The sequence below is a fragment of the Bombyx mori genome, chromosome 19, assembly GCF_030269925.1.
Source record: "Bombyx mori chromosome 19, ASM3026992v2".
NCBI lineage: Eukaryota > Metazoa > Arthropoda > Insecta > Lepidoptera > Bombycidae > Bombyx > Bombyx mori.
Genome location: NC_085125.1, coordinates 1,846,584 through 1,868,327, shown reverse-complemented (window position 1 = coordinate 1,868,327; position 21,744 = coordinate 1,846,584). Strand labels below are relative to the sequence as shown.

At 40.0% G+C, this 21,744-nt stretch overlaps 2 protein-coding genes across 4 annotated transcripts in view; one reads left to right on the top strand and one right to left on the bottom strand.

Annotated features, from left to right (window-relative positions):
* LOC101740679 (focadhesin) overlaps positions 1 to 11,619 on the top strand; it is a 30,068-nt gene extending 18,449 nt beyond the window's left edge. For 2 of the 3 annotated variants that reach the window (XM_038017504.2, XM_038017506.2), the window contains 10 exons: positions 324 to 516; positions 1,636 to 1,729; positions 3,800 to 4,005; positions 5,249 to 5,491; positions 5,721 to 5,996; positions 6,863 to 7,068; positions 8,108 to 8,227; positions 8,748 to 8,937; positions 10,046 to 10,173; positions 11,480 to 11,619. In XM_038017504.2, the coding sequence (XP_037873432.1) occupies positions 324 to 516; positions 1,636 to 1,729; positions 3,800 to 4,005; positions 5,249 to 5,491; positions 5,721 to 5,996; positions 6,863 to 7,068; positions 8,108 to 8,227; positions 8,748 to 8,937; positions 10,046 to 10,173; positions 11,480 to 11,516 (1,693 nt within the window). In that variant the 3' untranslated portion in view covers positions 11,517 to 11,619. Of the gene's footprint in view, positions 1 to 323; positions 517 to 1,635; positions 1,730 to 3,799; positions 4,006 to 5,248; positions 5,492 to 5,720; positions 5,997 to 6,862; positions 7,099 to 8,107; positions 8,228 to 8,747; positions 8,938 to 10,045; positions 10,174 to 11,479 lie in introns of those variants that run through there. The other variant, XM_062673866.1, reaches the window with a different exon arrangement.
* A 3,127-nt stretch (positions 11,620 to 14,746) lies between these two features.
* Positions 14,747 to 19,270, bottom strand: LOC101738663 (protein C1orf43 homolog). Its single transcript, XM_004926940.4, has 5 exons — positions 18,794 to 19,270; positions 18,384 to 18,537; positions 17,538 to 17,757; positions 16,859 to 16,994; positions 14,747 to 16,390 (listed from the first exon to the last, which is right to left on the bottom strand). The coding sequence occupies exons 1-5, from the start codon at positions 18,950 to 18,952 to the stop codon at positions 16,298 to 16,300; spliced, it is 762 nt and encodes a 253-aa protein (XP_004926997.1). The 5' UTR covers positions 18,953 to 19,270; the 3' UTR covers positions 14,747 to 16,297.
* Between the last annotated feature and the right edge of the window lie 2,474 nt (positions 19,271 to 21,744).

Below are 21,744 nucleotides of genomic sequence, written 5' to 3'. Positions count from 1 at the left end.
GTGACCGATGCCCGTAAACATTTTTGTTGAGTGCTTGAGTTGCTTATCTATAACTAATTTATGTGTATTATCTATGATTCCGATGTTAGTTGAGAGTAGAATGCTTTATTAAAACTCAATGTAGCGTACTCAAATGTATGGATGTAACAGATTGCGTGAGATATATCAAATTAATCATCTTGATTTAATTTAATTTCACTCCATATTATCGTTTTTCATAAAAAAAAAGATTAAAAATTAAAATAAGACTTGACCTAAAGGTCTTAGTTACCTGGTCATAAAATCCCTTTAAAAAAATATGTATAAAACTACCCTCAATGCAGCGTTTGTAACCTGCTTGCCGAAGTGCCAGCCCTGAGGGTGTCGACTCCTGACTACGACTGGCTGATCAGTGCCTCCTGCCGCCGGCTCTGGGCTTACGTGGCCGATTCGAATCATCCTGAAGTGGTGGAGGCAGCATGCGATGCCTTGGGTGGATATCTGTTGGATGATTACAAGCTTAAGGACATACCAGAGGTAAACTAGTTTTAATACAGCGTTACTATTAAGGATTATATTTAATACGGACGTCGAAACTCTTAGTGCAGTATTCAGTGATATTGAAATTTTAACAAACCAGCTATAGGCTTGCCTGTTTCTCTAGCATTGCTGATGTCCATGAGCGATGATGGCTACTTATCATTAGTTGCGCATGCTCATCTACCTACAAAACCAATAAAAACATTTACTAAAGCTCATGTGTCATGTAATTATTTGTTTTTTAAGACTTCCACTACTTTAGATCCAACTATTTCTGTTCTTCTTCGTCGCTTTCTTCATTACTGAAGGTCGTATACCCGAAACTTGACCGTGGTCTGTCTCGTGAGCTGTTTCCACCTCGTCCAGTCCTCAGGTTCTCGTAGGGCTGCCCAATTAGGGTGTTTTTTGGTTACAGCAGCGGCTAGGTGATCGACCTTGGGGTCTCTTTCCTTCCATCTATCTAATCTCGTGCAATAAAGTTTGTTATTTATCAATTTCATAGTTAAGGTAAACGCATTCACGGCCCACTGGTGTTAAGTGTTTTCCGGTGACCATACATATCACTGCGTGAATACCGCCACACGCCTCGAACTGCGAGAGCTAAAACCCAATTGCATAGTCATAACAGTAGTTTCAACCTTGAATTTTTATTTTTATTGCTTTGATGGTTGGAAGAGCTCACCGCCCACCTGGTGTTAAGTGGTTACTGGAGCCCATAGACATCTACAACGTAAATGCGCCACCCACTTTGAGATATAAGTTCTAAGATCTCAGTATAGTTACAACGGCTGCCCTACCCTTCAGACCGAAACGCGTTACTGCTTCATGGCAGAAATAGGCAGGGCGGTGGTACCTACCCGCGCGGACTCACAAGAGGTCCTACCACCAGTAAGTATAATAGAGAAGCGTTACTCATTCGCGCATTCAAATCCGCACCACACTAGAAATCTCATTCCACGAAGTCCTTCACACGGCCAATAATCGGATACGCTGGAGGGATATTACGTTCGGCAGTGAGGAAACGACGCGGGGAGGGACTCACTCGCGGCAGAAAGGGGCGGGGCGGACGTGCCTACCAGTGCGACCACAAACAGAACTGTTATTTTTAATTTTAAGATCTACAGACGCACAGTCAAACTCCCTGCCTCGTACTGCAAGACTCCAGCTGACGCCGCCAGGAATCCTGAAGACGTTCTCGAGTATATTCCGTGTGAGTTAACGTACAGTTTCATGGTCCACCCGGTGATCGCAGTCCTTGGACATCACCACGCAACTGCCGCCACTCAGCTTGAGACTTGAGGTCCGTGTCCATTGTACAGTATCACGGCGGTCTGAGTTTTCAAGCCGCAATGAATTATTGATTCGCGATATAAATCACACATACCATCTTCAATAATATTATTGGTAGCGACCGGGAACTGAACCAATTCTCTGTAGTATAATAAATACATGGTACTTTTACTATCAATGTTAACTGAAAAATTCAAATTAATATTTAATCCGATTTTTAATGAAAACACACATTATGTACCGGTAAAATGGGGCGATTAGGGATTGAGAGGCGAATCGGGAAAAAACCGGGAAAATCTTTCGACGCTCAATATAAGTTTTATATTCGTTGCAAAATCTTCCATTTTTTGTAGTTTAATAGTAGAATGTTGAAAGTTCACAAAACAACTCTGAATATGCATGATAATAGCTGCTAACTTATAAAAAATCGCGTTTCAAATTAACTTCCTGTGGTGGTAATTATTTTAGTGCTAGAAACTTTGCTCTCTTTTATTTATTTCATAATAATAGAAGACGACTATGATTTATAAACGTTATTTAGTGTTTGAACCAGCATATATATTAAAGGTAAGTCTCAGTTGTTATTGGTTTTAATGTATTTGATTAAATAAACATACATGTAAAAATCTGTTGTTTTTGGGGATATTGGGGACGTCTTAGGTACAAATAACAACGAAAAAGGGGTCAATTGGGATGACAATACGTGAAATGGAAACGACCTAAGTATAAATAGGTACAGGTTTGTAGGGTTGTCTATGTAGTTATAACAATATTTTTTAAATTTGTTGGTAAAAATCTGGTTTATTCGAAGCGAAATTGGGAATAAGTCTTTAGTTGAAATAGATAAGCAATTTAATATAAGTAAGTCGATTTTGCAGAGACATGTAACAAGATCAATGAAATCTCAAGGTGGACAAAAATGTCTAAGTAATACATAATAAAATATTTAATATTTGTTCAGAGTGGGGGTATTCATCTGATTAATCCATGGAATAACCGACACACCTAATCTCTTAACCCAGATAGAAATATCAGCCCCTAAGTACTTACCAAGAACGGAGAAATATAAACCGTTTCTAAGAAAGCCCACTATATATGTATAAATATTGTAAATGCACTGTCGATTGCACCTATAATTGAGGTGATGTCTGCCATGTACTTTTGTCAGTTTTTCAATTTTTTTTATTGATGATCACTTTGTTGGTGCAACTAAATAATAAAATAAATTAAAACTATATATAAAAATAAAAGTCTCAAATTTCTCATTTCGTCCCAATTAACCGCAATTTTCGGGTAAATAGGGATTACACCTATTTTTGCATTTTTTGCTTAAACTGGAATGCTAGTTGCTTAATTTTAAATTAGACAACAAAGATGCCCCCAAGACTCAATCATTTTGATCCTGATATAGCATTATATACATCAACAACTACCTTAAAATTGCTCATAAAGTTGGAATTTGTCCCTAATCGCCCCATTTTACGGTACTCGTTAACAGTTCTTAGCAATAAATAAGAATATATGTGGGTAGTTGAAAAACTAAAAAAACCCGTTTATAAAGCATTAACGTCCGTCTGGTGTAGTGGTAAGTGACATGGTCACTACACTAGAGGGTCGCGGGTTCGAATCCCGCCAAGGGAAGATATTTGTATAATAAATATAAATGTCTTTTCCAGGGTTATGGATGTATATTAAATATATGTATGTGTATAATAAAAATCTTACATTTATTTCCGATATCTGGTACCTGTAACACAAGGTCTTTACGAACTTATCACGGGACCAGTTAACGTGGCGTGATTGTTAGTAAAATATTTATTTATTTATTTATCTTTTTTTTATCCTTTTGGTACTAAAGGTCGCTAATATTAGAGCGAAGTTATAAAATTAATGTGTTGTCATCGTTCATTGATGCGTGCTCAAACATTATTTTACGAACAAACAAACATAGGGCGCTAATAAAAGTGTGTACAATAATTGTGGTGGTCAGGCGAGGTGTGGCCGGAAGTGTTCAAGTGCAGTAACCAGGCGGCCCTGGGCGGAGTCGCGCGGCTGACGACCAGGCTGATCGAGCGCGAGATCAAGGGGTACAGGAGCGGCGTGTACCATTTGGAAGCCAAAACTGAGCCCATGGGCTACAACCACCTCCAGCCGTTCAGCGTCATCAGGGGCCTGATGGAATGTTTCAGGAAGCAGGTATTTTTGTTGTTGTTTTGATGGTTGGACTCACGGCCCATCCGGTGTTAAGTGGTTACCGTAGCCCACAGACATCAACAAAGTACCTTGAAACATGAGTTCTAAGGTTTCCGTTTTTACAGTACAGTGACTGCCCCACCCTTCGAACCGAAACGCCCTACCATCAGTAATTAACATGTAGGAACGGAACGGTATGGATGAATGAGACAGATATGGAGCATGACTATGTGAGAGAGATAGATGTCGTGTTAGGAAGTAAGAAAGACGGCGAATGAATGCGGAACACTTAGTTTTATTTTTTTAAGCGAGAAGAGGGTAGTTGGCGAATGCGATGGCAGACAGACGCAGTGTAACTCTGAAGAAGCAAGACTTTTAAATTTTAGTTACACAGATTAAGACGATTAAGACGAAATAAAAAATCAAGTTTGTGTAAAGTCATCCACCGTTTCACTGGCCCACCCTGAATATAAAACCCCACATAATATATATTTTTGAAATGTTAAAATGAAATGTTAGAAATTTTCATTTTTTCTCTAGTCTAATCTATATATCTATATCTCTATATATAAAAATGAATTGCTGTTCGTTAGTCTCGCTAAAACTCGAGAACTACTGGACCGATTTGGCTAATTTTGGTCTTGAATTATTTTTGGAAGTCCAGAGAAGGTTTAAAAGGTAGATAAATTTAAAAATTGAAAATGCTCGGAGTTAAATAAAAATAACAATTTAGTTTTTCCTTTGACGTGTCCCCCGTCGGACGGATTCCTTTTGTTTGTTTCAAGTTTATTTTATACAAAAGTTTAGGTCTTTTATTTATCGATTGAGGCACTACGAAGTCTGCCGGGTCAGCTAGTTGTTTATATATCTGTTTGTTGTTGTTGTTGTTTTTTTTGTTTTATTATAATCGCTCTGGATTGTAGTCCTTTAGTGAATTTTCAGTTATCATCAAACGCTACTTACTTATCATTAAACGCTACTATATGTAATTTCTATGAAATGAAATTTTACGTGACGTGTTGAGATAATGTAGAATTAGGCCGTATAGCGATACCTTCCCGTGCGGGCTTCGTTATAAGGTATTGCTAAATGACTTTATAGCATCGTATGTGCGACTTGTCATTAGGAAAATTGCTGCGGCTTGTTGGATTCGAACCCCGGCACAGACGCATCGCTCAGCACCAGTACATCTGGCGTCTTATCCTCTAAGCCACGACGAGATTATTTTGATTCATGTTTCCAACAGGCAACCTCACCCTCGTTCGACTACTCGGACGAGATCCTCCTGGCGATACTGCAGGCCCTGACCTCCGACTACCCCCGACCGCTGCCCCCCATAGACCTGTGCTTCCTGCCCGAAATGTTCCACCGCGGCCGCCAGTGGAAGGAACTGTCCGTAAGACTGGCCGCCCGGCAGGCTCTGGTCTCCATCTCTGCCAAGAGGATCATGGATAACTATCTGCAGAGTATCGAGGTGGAGAACTGTGATGTAAGTATTCGAAGAGTGGATGAGTGGACGAGCTCACAGTCCATCTGGTGTTAAGTGGTTACTGGAGCTCATAGATGTCTACAACGTAAATGCGCCACCCACTTTGAGATATAAGTTCTAAGGTCTCAGTATGGTTCCACCATCCTATGGTTCCTCCTACTACCAGTAAAAAAGAGGTCCTACCACCAGTAAAATTGAGTCCCTGAGTTAGCCCTCATTTTCCCGACAGGAATCTGATATCCTGACAGTTTATGAACTCCTGCCGACCCTGTGCCGAGGGATGCCGCCGAACTCCCTTCGAGCTCCCATCGAGAAGACCCTAGGCAGGTCCCACGCTATCGTCTCAAAGACCAAGTCCTCGGACAATCCAGAGGAGCTGCTGTTCGTGAAACTGCTGGTGCTCATCCGGAGATGCTTGGAATCGGAGAAGATACACGACGCCAACAGGAAACTGCTCTCTCAGATGGTCGAGAATTATTATTCTGTTATTGACGAATCAAATGTGGTAAGCATCTTTCAGGGTTTGATGTGTAAGGTCTACAGCAGTGATGGGCAAAGTACCATCCTAAATATTCTAGTCGGCATTTTGGCGCGTAAAATAAAATCTGACGTTTATAATAATTGAAAATCTTCGAATTTTTAATGAAAGCTCCAATTCATCAGGGGTATTTTGAGCTTTCAGTATCTCATAATTAGCTTGCCATCATTATAATTATCTCGGCAGTCTGTTGTCAGGTATTAGTTAATTTATTGGAAAAAAACCATTCTTTTCACCTATCTATCTATCTATCACACGTCTCACGTCTCACAAGGCGTAATAGTAAAAGATATTTTGTTTATCAAAAATGTTTGATACAAAATGCATTTCTATAATTTTCTTCATATTTTCTATAATTCTGGACCTCCTCTAGAATTTCTTAAACTTTGTGGCCCGCCATTAAAAATGTTTGCCCGCCACTGGTCTATAGTGTTACCATGTCGCGTGTGGCGACTTCGGCTCTTGTCCACCCTTGAGCGTTTCTCGCAATCCTCGTTTACAACAAAGTAATACCACGGAAGGGAACTTATCCCAAAATTTTCCGCGAGAAAAAAAGATATAACGCCCCCTTGTGGGCGCTGCAGGCTTAAAGGCGGGCAATAAGAGGTCAGAAAAAAAAATGGGGGCCTTGGATACAGACTGGGGAGGCGATTTGTAATTTTATTTAGGAGCACTCTTCTCTTAGACACCGATAGAGCTCTCGCTATAGTGGTTTTTAAGTAGGTGAAAAAATGGGGGCGCTAAAAATAATTTATTCGGAAAGGGGGCAGTAGATAAAATAAGTTTGAGAACCCCTGGTGTGGGCGATATATTGTCTTTTTCATCGTACACAGTCGTGGGACACATATGTAGAGACGTGCCGAAGTCTATCGTCAGCTCACCTGGAGCGCATGACGTCGCCCTCGTCGTGGTGGGAGGCCAGCGGCGAGGCCTTGAGGCGGGCGTGGCGCGTGAGGTGTGAGGTCGCGCGGGGGGCGCCCGGGGGGATCGCGCTCGTGTGGCTCAACGAGATGATCGACGCTCAAGCTTCCAGTCCACCGTGAGTCGTGAGCAAACGTGCTCAAATTAGGTTATTTTCTTAATCATTGATTTTTTTTTGTCGATTGACAATAATTGGAGCACTACGAACATAACGTTTTTATAGATCTTAAAGCTCTATATACAATAAATTCTCCTATACCACGGTATTTGACAACGCGGTTTCACTCTGACACGAAGAGAGAAAATCCCCAAAATCGAGGTTTATTATTATTAATCTTATAATACGATACTTCTAGACCACGATCTTTGTTGAAAAGTCTTAAGAAAATTACATCACGCACTATGAACACACAATATAATATGGAAGTAGCCGAAATTTTGCTGCTTACTTTTTATGTATAATAGGACAAAAATACATAGGTATATTTGAGATGTGTCATTCAGAAAAAACTTTCTTTTTTGTACTGGCTTCTAATTCTTTTTTATTGCTTTAATGGGTGGACGAGGTCACGGCCCACCTGATTTTAAATGGTCACCAAAGCCCATAGACATTATAACAAATGTCGCCACCCACCTTGAGATATGATTTTAAGGTCTCAGTATAGTTGTCCGGCTGTCCCGCCTTTCTAACCGAAACTCATAACTGCTTCACGGCAGAAACAGGCGGGGTGGTGGTACCTACCCGCGCGAATTTACAAGATGTCCTACCGCCAGTAATTACGCAAATTATAATTTTGCGGGTTTGATTTTTATTACACGATGTTATTCCTTCACCGTGGAAGTCAATCGTGAACATTTGTTGAGTACGTATTTCATTAGAAAAATTGGTACCCGCCTGGGATTCGAACACCGGTGCATCGCTCAACATGAATGCATCGGACTTCTTATCCTTTAGGCCACGACGACGACAATAAATAAATAAAAGTAATTTTCAGTTTAACAAAGTTAAATCTCTAACAACTCAACTAAAGTATTGTGACGTCCCAGATTTGTCCCTATTCTCTAGTCCCCACCCCCCCAATCTACTGTACCTACCCGTGCGGACTCGCAAGACGTCCTACCACCAGTAAGACTATAAAGTCTAATTGACCTGACAGCGAGCAAGACTTCTCCCTGCGCTGCATGGCGCCGGTACTGCAGGCGGCAGACCCTGGCTCCGCGGCCGCGAGGGACTGGTTCCTGCAGCTGATGGCGCGCACGCAGGTCGCCTTCAATGAGTGGGTATCTGTAGTGGACGGGCTCACAACCCGCCGGCGGTAAGTGGTTACCGGGGCTCGGACGTCATTCGATAAAGTGGTGATTGTGCAATCACCACTTTTGGACGGTAGATTTAAATCAGTTGTAAAGTTGAATCACAAAAAAAAAATATTAGCGGCCGGACTGTAGATTGTCCCCCAGTGGATTTTGGATTTCGGTTGTAGAAGTTGGTCGAACTCGGGATTGCATCGAATCTGCTGTTAATATCTGAACTGACTATGTAGGGTACAGTGTGCGTTTGTCATTTAAAGATTATGTTGCTTAAAAATGTTTATTGTTAAAATATAAAGTAAATCAATTAAATGTTAATGTCATGAATGCACCCGGGTGACGCGGTTGTTGATCGTGCACTGACGATTTGTGGAAATGAAGTTAACGCGTCACGCGAACTGTTGCTGACAAAGGTGTTCGGTAATATATCACCGAACAGACTGTGAGCTAGTGCTCCAGGGTTGAAGTCTTAAGTAAGAAACGTCTCAGAACGGAAGACTTGTCGGCCAAGCTGTACCTGTGCGACGTGTTCGTGCTGAGCGTGGTGACGCTGAGCGGGCACGGCGCGCTGCGGCCCGGGGACGCAGTCGCCGGGGACCGCGCCGCCGCCCGCGCGCTCTTCCCGGCCGCCGTCGCAGCGCTGTTCAGCCGAGAGCCCTGGGAACAGTCTACGCCACAGGTATTGTTAATTACTTTTTACAGGTGGTAGGACGTCTTGTGAGTCCGCGCGGGTAGGTACCACCGCCCTGCCTATTTCTGCCGTGAAGCAGTAATGCGTTTCGGTTTGAAGGGCGGGGCAGCCGTTGTAACTATACTGAGACCTTAGAACTTATATCTCAAGGTGGGTGGCGCATTTGCGTTGCAGATGTCTATGGGCTTCGGTAACGACTTAACATCAGGTGGGCCGAGAACTCGTCCACCCAACTATACAAACAGACAAGTGCACGGCACGTTTGATGGTGTGCGGTCACCATCACTGATGGACACAGCCAAGCCGCTGCATACCGCGGAGTACTCTCCGCAAGCCTCGCTTGAAGAGGCACGTGTGATAACGTGCGAGAAACATCGTGGAGCTCATTCAAAAATCGGATGATTCGTCACAGTATAGATCTATGGAAACCCACTGATCAACTTCCTCAGAGCACCCTCCGCGCCTGCGACCCTATTTATAACCAGATATACTGACTCTCAATTGAAAATAATAATAATAATAATAATAAGCCTATTTTGCATGATTGACATGACGCGCCATGCGTTGCATTTTGACTTTTTTTGTAGTAAAATTTTAAAATCGAATTTCTTCATTAGATTCACCCATCTTAACAGTACAAGAAATAAACAAAAATCACACATTTTCCTAATTTAAATTTGGAATTATCTTCTTTAAAATTTAAACTTTTAATGATACCAAAACCAGCCAGATACAAATAGTATATAACCAAAGAGATTTTATTACAAGTTCATACATACTATAATGCGAAAAGACTTTTTCCCCAACCTATTGGGGAACATACATGGCGATAATTTAAAACATTATAGTAGACATGAGTAAAAATAAACACTAGGTTTTAATTACATTGCCAAAATAAATACATAGATACATACATACATACAAAATACATGGTTTCTATTCTTTCTTTTTTTATTGCCTTTGTAGACAGACGAGCATACGGCCCACCTGATGGTAAGTGGTCACCGTCGCCCATGGACGTCAGCAATGCCAGGGGCAAAGCCAAGCTGCTCCCTACCATATTCAAGACAGAACTGTGCTAATTATTATTTTCCAGATCCTGGAATGGTTGTGTCACACCCGGAGCTCTGTGGCGGACCCCCGCATGGCGCAGTGCTGTCAGCGCGGCCTGCTGTCCATGCGGCACGCGGCTCACTTCGCGACGCACAACACTTGGATCAAATTGTGAGTTACCAACACTCTCAGTATTTACTTCGCCAGATGGATATCGACGCTTGCGGGGGGAGGTGGGGGGTCACGTTTGCTTTTGGCGGAGGGGGCTCGGGAGGATCCGTCATGACGTGTTTTGGGCGACGTCGACAGTTTACCATTCTGTCCGCAGGATCAGCTATGTAATTACCGGCGGCCACGATGAGAGGATTCTCGTGTCGTGCCGCTTTATCGAAACGGGTCTTTAAACGTTATTAATCATATTTCACCTTAACTGATTTAAAGTCGTTGTGTTTTTATTGTTGTAGTCGCAGGGAAGCCCGCTGGTACATAGGTCTCTCGCAAATTGTCTCCACTTGACTCTTATTTGACTCTTGATTCAAAGTCGTAAACAGACATAACTACTGACCGTCATATTACCCCATATACCCAACGCATACGGGGTAATATACTGGGGCATTTTTTCTTCACAAAAGTGTTTTTTCCTACTTATTCACCGAACGAGTAGGTGAGCTCGCGGGGCTCAGCCTGGCGAATTTGCTAGCAATGACCCTTGCAAGGGCAGTGCTTTGCTGAATCTATCACCGCATCGCAATCGAGACCCACTGAGAAGATCCGGCGAGAAACTCAGTGGGCTGTCTGTGGGTTAATTTACTTTAAGAACGGTGACCAGTGCTTGAAGTACCTAAAAGCACCGTTAGTGGATCGGCAAGATCCGAAATGACGTGATTTGGGCGACGTCGACTGTTTACCATTCGGTCCGCAGGATCGGGAATGTAGTTACCAGTGGCCACGATGAGTGTTCTTGTGTCGTGCCGCTTTTTCGAAACGGCGCACTGATGCCGACTGTAGATACTGGTGGTGAGACCTCTTGTGAGTCCGCGCCGGAAGGTACCACCACCCTGCCTATTTCTGCCGTGAAGCAGTAATGCGTTCCGGTTTGAAGAGGGGGGGCAGCCGTAGTAACTATACTTGAGACCTTAGAACTTATATCTCAAGGTGGGTGGCGCATTTACGTTGTAGATGTCTATGGGCTCCAGTAACCACTTGGGCTGTGAGCTCTTCCACCCATCTAAGCAATAAATAAAAAACGATACTTACTGGTGGACAGAAGTGATAAGCCAATACCTGTATGTACCTGATGGTCAGTGACGTCTGCGAAACCAAGCCATTTTCTGACTAGGAAGGAAAAATCATTAGCAAACACCTACATTGGAACTTCAGTCTAAGTTAAAGATTTGCAAAAAGAGAGAATTTGAAAGGACTCCTAATATCCTATACAAATTTGATGTAATTTAACAATATCATTTTTGTATTTCAGAGAAAGTCACCTCGCCAGAGAAAACATTGAAGACTGATTATATTTAAAATTATAGATCTGAAATTATTCATTATCATCGTATTGAACCAATGAGAACTTATACGGTTTTTTTTGTAATTAAAATTAATTTTACGGTTTAATCTCGCTTTTTTATTGTCATAATTTCGAGTGGTAAAAGGCTATTTGGTTTGAGCGACGTCTATCTTTGTAATTAAAGGTGCATTTTATTTGACATGAACATCAAAAGTTCGATGTTTTTAATTTGAACTTCAAACTTTTTTTTTTTTTTTTTTATTAACCTTGTAGGCAGACGAGCATACGGCCCACCTGATGGTGAGTGGCTACCGTCGCCCATGGACAAGTTTACTCCATTCAAATACATAGCTGAAGAAATTTTTTTGTGTTATTTTATTTATTTATTTCATTTACTTCAGATTTTGCATCCATATTACATTAATTAACAATAACATTTCATATAGTATAACCAGAATTAAATAAAAACAACTACAATTCAAAAAGTAAATAATAATAACAATTATAATAATTATCCTCGATACTGCACGTATAGTGAGGAGGTTTCTCACTCTGGAGTCCTAACCACTGGTGGCTGGTGCCGTAGACACCGCCATCAGCGGCAATCTATTTTTATATAGTGTTTTTTAAAAATTGTATATTTAATATTCTTTTTTAAAAAACTATTTTGTAATTAAGAAGATTTTAAATAAATAAACTAGCTGATTCGGCAGACTTCGTAGTGCCTCAATCGATAAATAAAAGACCTAAGCATTTGTATAACATAAACTTAAAACAAACAAAAGGAATCCGTCCGACGAGGGACACTTCAAAGGAAAAACAAATATTATTTTTATTTAATTCTGAGCATTTTCATATTTATCTGCCTTTTAAACCGTCTCTGGACTTCCACAAATAATTCAAGACCAAAATTAGCCAAATCGGTCCAGCCGTTTTCGAGTTTTAGCGAGACTAACGAACAGCAATTCATTTTTATATATGAGTCGTCTATTATCAAAGGTGGCAATCTGTACATTTGGACAAAAAAAAATTATTGATATGTCAATACAGATTGATTTGAATATAATCGTCTCCTTCAAAGAATACGGTTCAAAACCTGCATTAAATAAAGGTTAATAGTTAACCTGTTATTTATCTAAGATGTCGTTCCAAAATTGTGACTGCCAATGGAATACAAAGTCAATAATTCGTTTTTCTGATTTACCAATCATTGTCCAAAAGTCAGATTGCCGGCTTTGATAATAGTCGACTCATATATAGATAGATAATAATAAAACAAAAAATTAAAATGAATGTTAAAACTACCTTATCTTGTGTTCAACATGCACACGTGTCTAGTGTTGCATTATTGGGCCAGTCCAGATCCATCCGCGATTTGATATTTTTCCCAAATTTTCATCTTTAAATGGCTCCCTTGTAAAGTTGCAAAGATGTTGCTTGAACTAAATATTCTTTTAACTCTCGATATACCGCTTTTTACAACGTTTCGAATACTTCACAGTTTAAGTGCTCACGAGTGCTAACCGCGACAAAATGAAAATCATGTAACCAGGGACATCTTAAACTAGGATGGGGCCCTCGGGCACACAAGAGTTTGAGGCCCTTTTGGAAAGTAAAAATAGCGAATTATAATAACATTTTTTTACTGAGTTTGAGACCATTTATTATAGGTAATCAAATACAGTATGATAAAATATATCATTAATGATATTAGAATGCTGATAGTTTTTTGGTTACGAATTCAATAACGGTTTCTTTCGGGATTTCTGTTGAGCAAAATCTTCTATTATAGGCATAATACCTTCTGATTACTGATTTGTGAAAGAAGTGTACTGTGCCCGACAAAAATGTTTTGAGAATAAACGTGTGAGAGAAATTGTCGGTCTTTCGGGGCCCCCTGAGAATGGGGGCCCTGGGCACGGGCCCCGTGTGCCCTTATGGTAAAGACGGTATTGCATGTAACGAGATTAAACCGGAAAACTGTAATTGATTATATCTACGACAAATATTGAACTAAAAAAATATATGTATTTTATGAGGCATGTTTCGTGCGATTGAGACGGAACCATAAGGCCGGATCTAGTGGAAATGATTTTATGCGGATCCGTGTAAAGACAGTTTTCTGCTTTTGTTTTGTTTATGTAACTTTCACTTTTATTAATTTTTAATTTAAATATTAAATCTTAGCGTATAATCGTATCACGGATAATCTATAATATAAATTGCATTTTAAGATGTTTGTTGCCCTTGTAGGTAGATGAGCATACGGCCCATATTCTGATGGTGAGTGGTTACCGTCGCCCATGGACGTCAGCAATGCCAGGGGCAGAACCAAACTGCTGCCTACCGAAAACTGTTCACTTGAAAATGTTGCGAAAATTGATATCCAGCCCTAGTCGGTACTACTGGTGGTAGGACGTTTTGCTGAGTCTGTACGGGTAGGTACCACCACTCTGCCTATTTCTGCCGTGAAGCAGTAATGCGTTTCGGTTTGAAGGGCGGGGCAGCCCTTGTCAATATACAGAGACCTTAGAACTCATATCTCAATGTTGTAGATGTCTATGGACTCCGGTAACCACTTAACACCAGGTGGGCTGTGAGCTCGTCCACCCACCTAAGCAATAAAAAAAAAAATTGGTCCCCTACAAGGGGTCCCCTCACACGTTTATTGTGCACGCCGGCGGACAGACTGGCCGAGCCGCTGTGTACCGAGCAAGACCCGTTCAGTTCTTCAGTAATAGCGTAGCCCTCCGGAAAACCCGGATGAGAGCTCATTTCAGACCTCTCTGGTTCTTCCTCAAACTAGATTTGCAGAATCCTCGGTGGTAAGTAGCGGTTTGGTTGTGTCCCTGGACTGATGTTAACTACTTCGGGTGGGCCGTATAATTGTCTGCCAATGAAGACAATAAAAAAAGAGCCCAAAATCTCTGGAAACGCATTGTGCATAAACACTCCAAGAAGCTTGATATGAACTCAATCATCTTCATATATCTTCATTAAAACTATGCTTTATATTGAGGGCCATAACGAGGCGAATATATTGCACATCAGTTTACTTATTTACACGTTATATATTAATAACTATGCTGGCTTCAAGCAATCTATTATATACATAATTTTTAATACTTATAAACTAAGCAAAATATGTGGTTAAAGTCATGGATACCTTGAGGCCTACAAGTTGAAAGCTTCCAATCAAATAATAATGTACAAAATCAATAAAACAATGTGGAATTTTGTTTAAATGCATTTTTATATTATTTTAATTCTCCTATGTATATAATAATCTAGTATTAATATAATGTAGGTCTACTTGAATTAACCGATACATATTATACAAACAAATGAAGTGGTACACTAAATGACTCGCAGACATTCTGTTCAAATCTGAACCTAAAATATACAGAAGTTAGCTCATTGATGCAGACAAATAATAAGGTTGGATATTATTTTTATTGTATTCGATGACCAGACAAGGCTATTTGGTGTGAGTGGATACTCAAACAGAGCCAATATCGCTATACCCTGATCCACAAAGCGCATGTCCACGCCCAAGTGATCTTAATCCGCAGAACTCAGAAAGATAAGGTTGCTTCTATATTGTTTGATAAAGTTGTGGACGACGTCACCGCCTAAAAAAATCTCTATTTTATACAGAGCCTATCATATACCCTGAGCCATAATGCACATTTCCAAGTGATCTTAATCTACAGACCTCAGAAAGACAAGGTTACTTTAATAATTTTATTTTGAAAAACTTGTGGATGAAGTCAATGACTAAACACATCTCTATTTTCATACAGAAACAATAGTGAGGTAGATTTCCACGAGTCTTAAAAATGCTATACATAATTTTTAAATATCTATAACTATATATATACACCGCAAATAACTATTTCACTTCCAAGTAGCTGCTTGTGTCCATGAGACAGCCTATAAAATGTCTCAATTCTTAATAAGTACAATAAAATCGGTACGAGAATACTCTACGAGAAAAACCATACAATTTTTTTTTTCTTCCTACCTCCTCCTTGCGTCATGTTCCTCAGTGCTGAAGGTCGTGACCTTTACGGAGCACTTTTGTTTGGACTATGTTCTACATTCCTTCCTGACTTCTAGATAGTTGATAGCGACATAGATGATAGAGTCCAATATTGTCTTAATTTCATCGGAGCAGCGCATGGCATTATGCCCCTAGGCTTCTTTCCTTCCACTTTGCTGGTGGTAGTTTATCGAGATTGTCACGCTTTTTCCTCGCAACGTGACTGAAAAACTCGGTAATCCTATATAGGAAAATAGTGGAGAGTTTTGTGGAGACGCCTAGTTCTTCCAGACCATCTTCCTCCCGCTTATAATCTTTATGATTAAAATAAATTATCAATGCAATGTTTCAGTTCTCTTGTCCATGGGATGGTTCTGTTATGGGAATTTACTCTGAAGTCGTTTCAAAAAAATGAAACTTTTAGGATACTATTTATTTGATTTACACAATATGGATGATAACTCTCAGAGCAATCCCGGCAGTCGCACCCCTACTCTAAGACAGTTCACTCTCTACTGACTGTTATCTAGTCTCCTATGAAGTCTCTACCTCGGACCGTCTAGTCAGCGGTTTGAAGGTATCAGCTTTTTAAAACAGTTCCATCATAATACGACCAGTCCCTCAATTCAATACACTCACAATTCACAAAACAGCTTCATGTTCACTATCGACAAAGTCATTGTTCCTCTAGTTACGAGCTCGTCAGCCTACAGAGTCTGTGCAGAATGACGAGCTCGCACGGTTCAGACGGCGGTCTCGTCTCGACTCGTCTCGGTGGCCATCTTCGTTGTCACTCTGATCACTTCCTCCTCCAACTTCGAGTCTGCCGGCATATTCTGCAATAATAGTAATTTCTGTCTGATATATTGATCTACTAAATAAAAACTACAGCTAATTCACTAGCCATTTAGTCTTAGCAGATGATGACAATAGATTATTGTCTATGTCTACAACTGTTCACAATAGGTATGTATAATGTATTGGTAAGTGTATTTGTTTTCTTTTTAATAAAAAGGATTCCTAAGTGCAGGTCGTATAAAAACAGACGTACAATGACCTGACTTGTTACCCAAAATGTGTGCTTAAGTTCATAATAAAATAATGAAACATGATAATGAGCTGAATTTCAGGAGTGCGAATTGTGCTTGACATGAAATATGTGTAATTTAAGCCACATTCAGGAGGTATTATCATATAGGAACCTCTATTGTTCTTTAGGTCCTTCCAAGTTCATAACTCGTCATCGTAGGCTATGAACATATATATTGGGTACCTATGTATACTATAACACTATGACCACAGACCTGCAGAGCTGTGTAATGGTTGTTTGGAGCAGTAGGCCGCAATCTGGCCGCGTCTAACAGTCGCGCCACGCGTCGTTGCGGACTGCCACACACGGACACTCCCACACCACGACATACACTCTTCAGCAAACGGGCTCTGCAAAATTATAAATGTTTTTGTCAGAGTTACACTCTAAATATCTCGTTCTTGTGTTCCTCTAAGTTATGGCAAAAAAAATAACTATGAATGTGGAGGGCTTTAGAGGAAAAGGTAGACCTAAGAAAAAATTTACGGATTGCATGAAAGACTATATGTGTAAGAAAGGAGTGAGCGATGAATCTTAGAGGACTATGGGTTGAGAAAACATGTTGCGCCGACCCCAGGTGACAGGGAGAAGGACAATAGAATGACACTAAATATCTCCAGCACCCTTCATCATAAAATTTGTACAGTTTTCTCCAAATTGGTTGAGTCTTCCTGAGGCTTACTTCATACTGTATTGATGAGTTGAAATTTCAATACTATTGAGCTCCTCCTAACTTTATGTGTTAAGATCGACAAACAAACCATAATTTGAGACAGTTGACATCGAATGTGGATCTCTTTTGTGAAAGTGACATTATTGAACCTTGAAAATGAGAATCCGTCACTTCCCATAGCTTAAACAAATATTGTTAAAGTTTTAAGCTTGTCACTCACGCGTCAAGTAACTTCATTAAAAGTCTGCTATAGGCCTGATATTCATCCTCTCCAAACTCTCCTGGATGATGACGGGCGAATTCATATGTATCGCAGAATTGATGAACCAATTTCTGGCCACGCCCATCGAGTGGAGCTGCCAATGAGGACAAAAGGAAAGCTCGGAGAGACTCACGAGGATGGCGCCTAAGTCCAGGGTCTTGACAAGCAATTTCGTCTTCTGTAATTGTGATTATTTAGGATTTTTAGGGTTAGGGTTACTAGTGCATTCTTGCCCTAATGAGTAAGACCCCTAATTAATATAGATTTAAGAATGCAGAGATGGAAATTAGACTTTTCAGCTTATTTGAATGCCATATATAAATAAATTTTAGAAGTTATTGTGGCCTACAAGAAAAGACATCCAGTGCATTCATATCTAACGATGAATCTGTGTTTCAATTCCTCAAGCAGGTACCAATTTTTCTAATGAAATACATACTTAACAAATGTTCATGATTGATTTTCATGATGAAAGAATAACATTGTGTAAGAAAAATCAAACCCGCAAAATTATTCTTTACATAGTTACTGGTGGTAGGGCGTCTTGTGAGTCTGCACGGGTAGGTACCACTGCCCTGCCTATTTCTGCCATGAAGCAGTAATGCGTTTCGATTAGAAGGGTGAGGCAACTGTTGTACTGTAAAACTGACACCTTACAGCTCATGTCTCAAGGTAGGTGTCGGCATTTATGTTGTAGACGTCTATGGGCTCTGCTAATCACTAAACATCAGGTGGGTTGTGAACTCTTCCACCCGTAAGCAATAAATAAAAAAATAGTTTATATTAATATAAGAACATAGGTACCTAAAGTTTTGACATCATCAACAGCTTTAAAACGATAATGGTACGGTTGTTGAGGTTCCAGAATATAATGTGAGGGTTCAGAACTCAAAAGACGAGGTTCATACATAATCCGAGGTACTGCTTCAATCCGTCGCTCTATTTCCCTTTTCAAACACTGAAATATTTAGAAAATTTAATCAATATTTTTTTACTCAGGATTTAATCTACTATACCTTAATACGAAATATAATTTAAAATACCAATTGATAAAAGTGATATGTGCGTGTGATAGTACATATTCTACAGCGGCAAAGACTAGTTTTCATCAGATTGGCCATAAGTTATCACTATTAGGCCATAAGCTATCACTAGTAAAAGGATACAAATATTTATTTGAATAAAATATTTAAATGGTAAACATTTTCCCATACCTTTTTTGCATCAGCTCCTATCGGTACGTGAGGTCCTCTCCGAGATCGCAAAGCGAACCTTGTTATTTGTCTTTTAGCAAATATGAACAAGATTACAAAGGTCAAAACGCCTCCGCTTATTATGAATATAATGTTTAGGATGCTTGTAAAATCCTGCATTTTTTGGCTATATATTTGTAATTCTTTAATAATGATATTTATTATTTATATTAATACGTTGATTAAGCAAGATTCAATAAAAATAAAATACTTAATATTATACTATTCAAATTTGTATTTAGGTAAGATAAGTTTTTAAAGTTTTTTGTATGTAGTAAGAAGGATGTTGTGTATGTATTACTATTTAAGTTACCATTTATAATTATTTCAAATAATTAATGTAAACTATTTTTTATTTTCTATTCCAGGATTGACGTTGACGTTGTTTTGCAGGAGTCATTTTATTTTTCGAATGCAGGTAAGGCGAAGGGATGATATCATACACAGAAGATTTTACTTTGTTAAAAAAGTCGAAACCAGGTAGGTACGAATGAAAAGTGAAGCGGAACGAATTATATTTTAATATCTGGAATTAATTAAGGGATGAAGAGGAATAAAATCAAATGATGTGTAAATATGATGGTCGATTTATCCAGACTATAATGGACTATTCATTTCTATTATTTTAGTTCTTATTAATCGACCACTCTTTTTTCAGCCATAATGATGGCAGCAATCAACAGAGGCAGAAGAAGACACGCCATATAAAATAGTCAAAACGCGGGCTGCCTTCTCACAACTTCGACCCATAACAATATGGCGATCCAAGAAATTGACTTGGAGAGTAAACTCGAAATCTTTCGATCAAATGTGAAATCTGTCTAGTATGTGTCTAGTCCAACGAATTCCTGTACGAGGTGTGTCAAGAAATGTCAATTGACAAGGAGATTTTACGTCGCAAATGGACTTGCCCATACTCTCGGAAGAGAACTTACACACATTCCGAGTCAAGCCCTGGGGTGGACCTTTCGGGGAAATCGGAAAGTAGGCCGTCCCAAATAGACCTGGCGACGCACAGTGGCAGCAGCAATTAATACAATCGGGCTAATTTGACCCGAACTAAGGCGTGTAGCCTAAGACCGATCGCGATGGTGAAGTACCGTACTCTCGAAGCCCTTTGCTCCACTTCGGAGGCTGAGATCGTAAACAATAACAACAACTTAAATAAAACTAATAACTGAAGACATGAGCGGATGAAGGGGATATAATTCAATTTGTTAATTTTCAGAAAACGGGCAACAAACTTTTGTTACTTGTACTTTTTCTTCGTACATAACTACTTCATCACATGTAATTTCTAAAAATAGCCTTTAAACTCAGAGTTTTAAGATCTAATATGCTTATGGGCACATAACACCTTTATTCAATGTAAAAACTCCAAAATTTTAACAATGGTACTTAGCCCTTTCATCCACTCATGTCTTCAACTATAAAGCGAAATAATATTTTATCTTGGAATTAATATTGGAATTTACTTAGAACGAGCCAGGCTTGACCGCGCTAACGGATAATAATAATCATTTCTTTCAGACCATATTTTAGCCCATATTATAAAAATACAATTTAATACATATATTTATCCCGCCATATGTGGGCGATTCCATGTTAAGAAGAATGGACAGTCCATCTCCATTCTGTTCGCAATGAGTTGCAGGTAATCGTTGGAGCCGCCACGCACCCGCCGCATCAGGGATGCTGCTAATTTCCTAAGTATTGCGGCAAAGCCTTCAACACTGACGTCTGCAAACATCCCCGACGCGCTACAGAAATGCGGCAGCCTCATCAGTGCCCTGAACCCATTGTTATATTGAGAAGAGAGAGTATACTTAACTGCACACCAAAACATGATTAACATTGATAAGGCTACAGTGTGTTTAGTGCGAGTTTTTTAACGTTCTCGATAGCGTAAAAGTTAACCCAACTTTGTATGCAGTTGGAACAGTGCCCCTAGCGGCAAAAAAAGTCGTTGTGGCCTAAGGGATAAGACGTCCGGTGCATTCGTGTTGAGCGATGCACCGGTGTTCGAATCTCAGGCGGGAACCAATTTTTCTAATGAAATACGTACTCAAGAAATGTTCACGATTGACTTCCGCGGTGAAGGAATAACATCGTGTAACAAAAATCAAACCCGCAAAATTATAATTTGCGTAATTCCTGGTGGTAGGACCTCTTGTGAGTCCGCGCGGGTAGATAGATACCACCACCCTGCCTATTTCTGCCGTGAAGCAGTAATGCGTTTCGGCTTGAAGGGCGGGGCAGCCGTTGTAACTATACTTGAGACCTTAGAACTTATATCTCAAGGTGGGTGGCGCATTTACGTTGTAGATGTCTACGGGCTTTAGTAACCACTTAACACCAGGTGGGCTGTGAGCTCGTCCACCCACCTAAGCAATAAAAAAAAAACCTAGGCAAACGATCCCATTCCATACAAATATCAGTTAACTTTTACGCTATCGAGAACTTAAAAAAAACCGCACTAAGCACATAGATAGGCAAGGATAAGCTTCGTGCAATGAGTGCTCCCTAAGCTCTTATCGTTGTTAGCGATTTCGTACAGACAACCGTTTTCAAGTAGGGAAATTCTTAAAAAGGTATGGTAGGTCTGTTACGGTGTACTGTTATTAACAATATTACATCATAGCGGATATGATGCAGTTACACTTGACGTTCATATTTGCTGTTAGTACGAGTATGGTACGATAACTGTTACCAACAGTGAGTCGTTAACTGTCTTCCTTTAATGGAAACCCTAACTCCTTTAGGTATTCGACGATGTGGGTGATACTACGTTCAGAAAGGAGAAGTTAGAAAGTCGTTAAATTTCCGAATTTAACGTGCGGATTCACAAGAGGTCCTACCACCAGTATACGGGGTGATATGAAGTGTCAGTGTTTTTACCATTGCACCGCCCG

Excerpts from the sequence above, each read along its gene's own strand:
- LOC101738663 (XM_004926940.4), bottom strand. The coding sequence starts at position 18,952 with ATGCAGGATTTTACAAGCATCCTAAACATTATATTCATAATAAGCGGA. Across the intron at positions 18,538-18,793 it reads TAGGAGCTGATGCAAAAAAG|TGTTTGAAAAGGGAAATAGA; the intron begins GTATGGGAAAAT and ends TAAATATTTCAG. Across the intron at positions 16,391-16,858 it reads ACCATTACACAGCTCTGCAG|AATATGCCGGCAGACTCGAA; the intron begins GTCTGTGGTCAT and ends CTATTATTGCAG.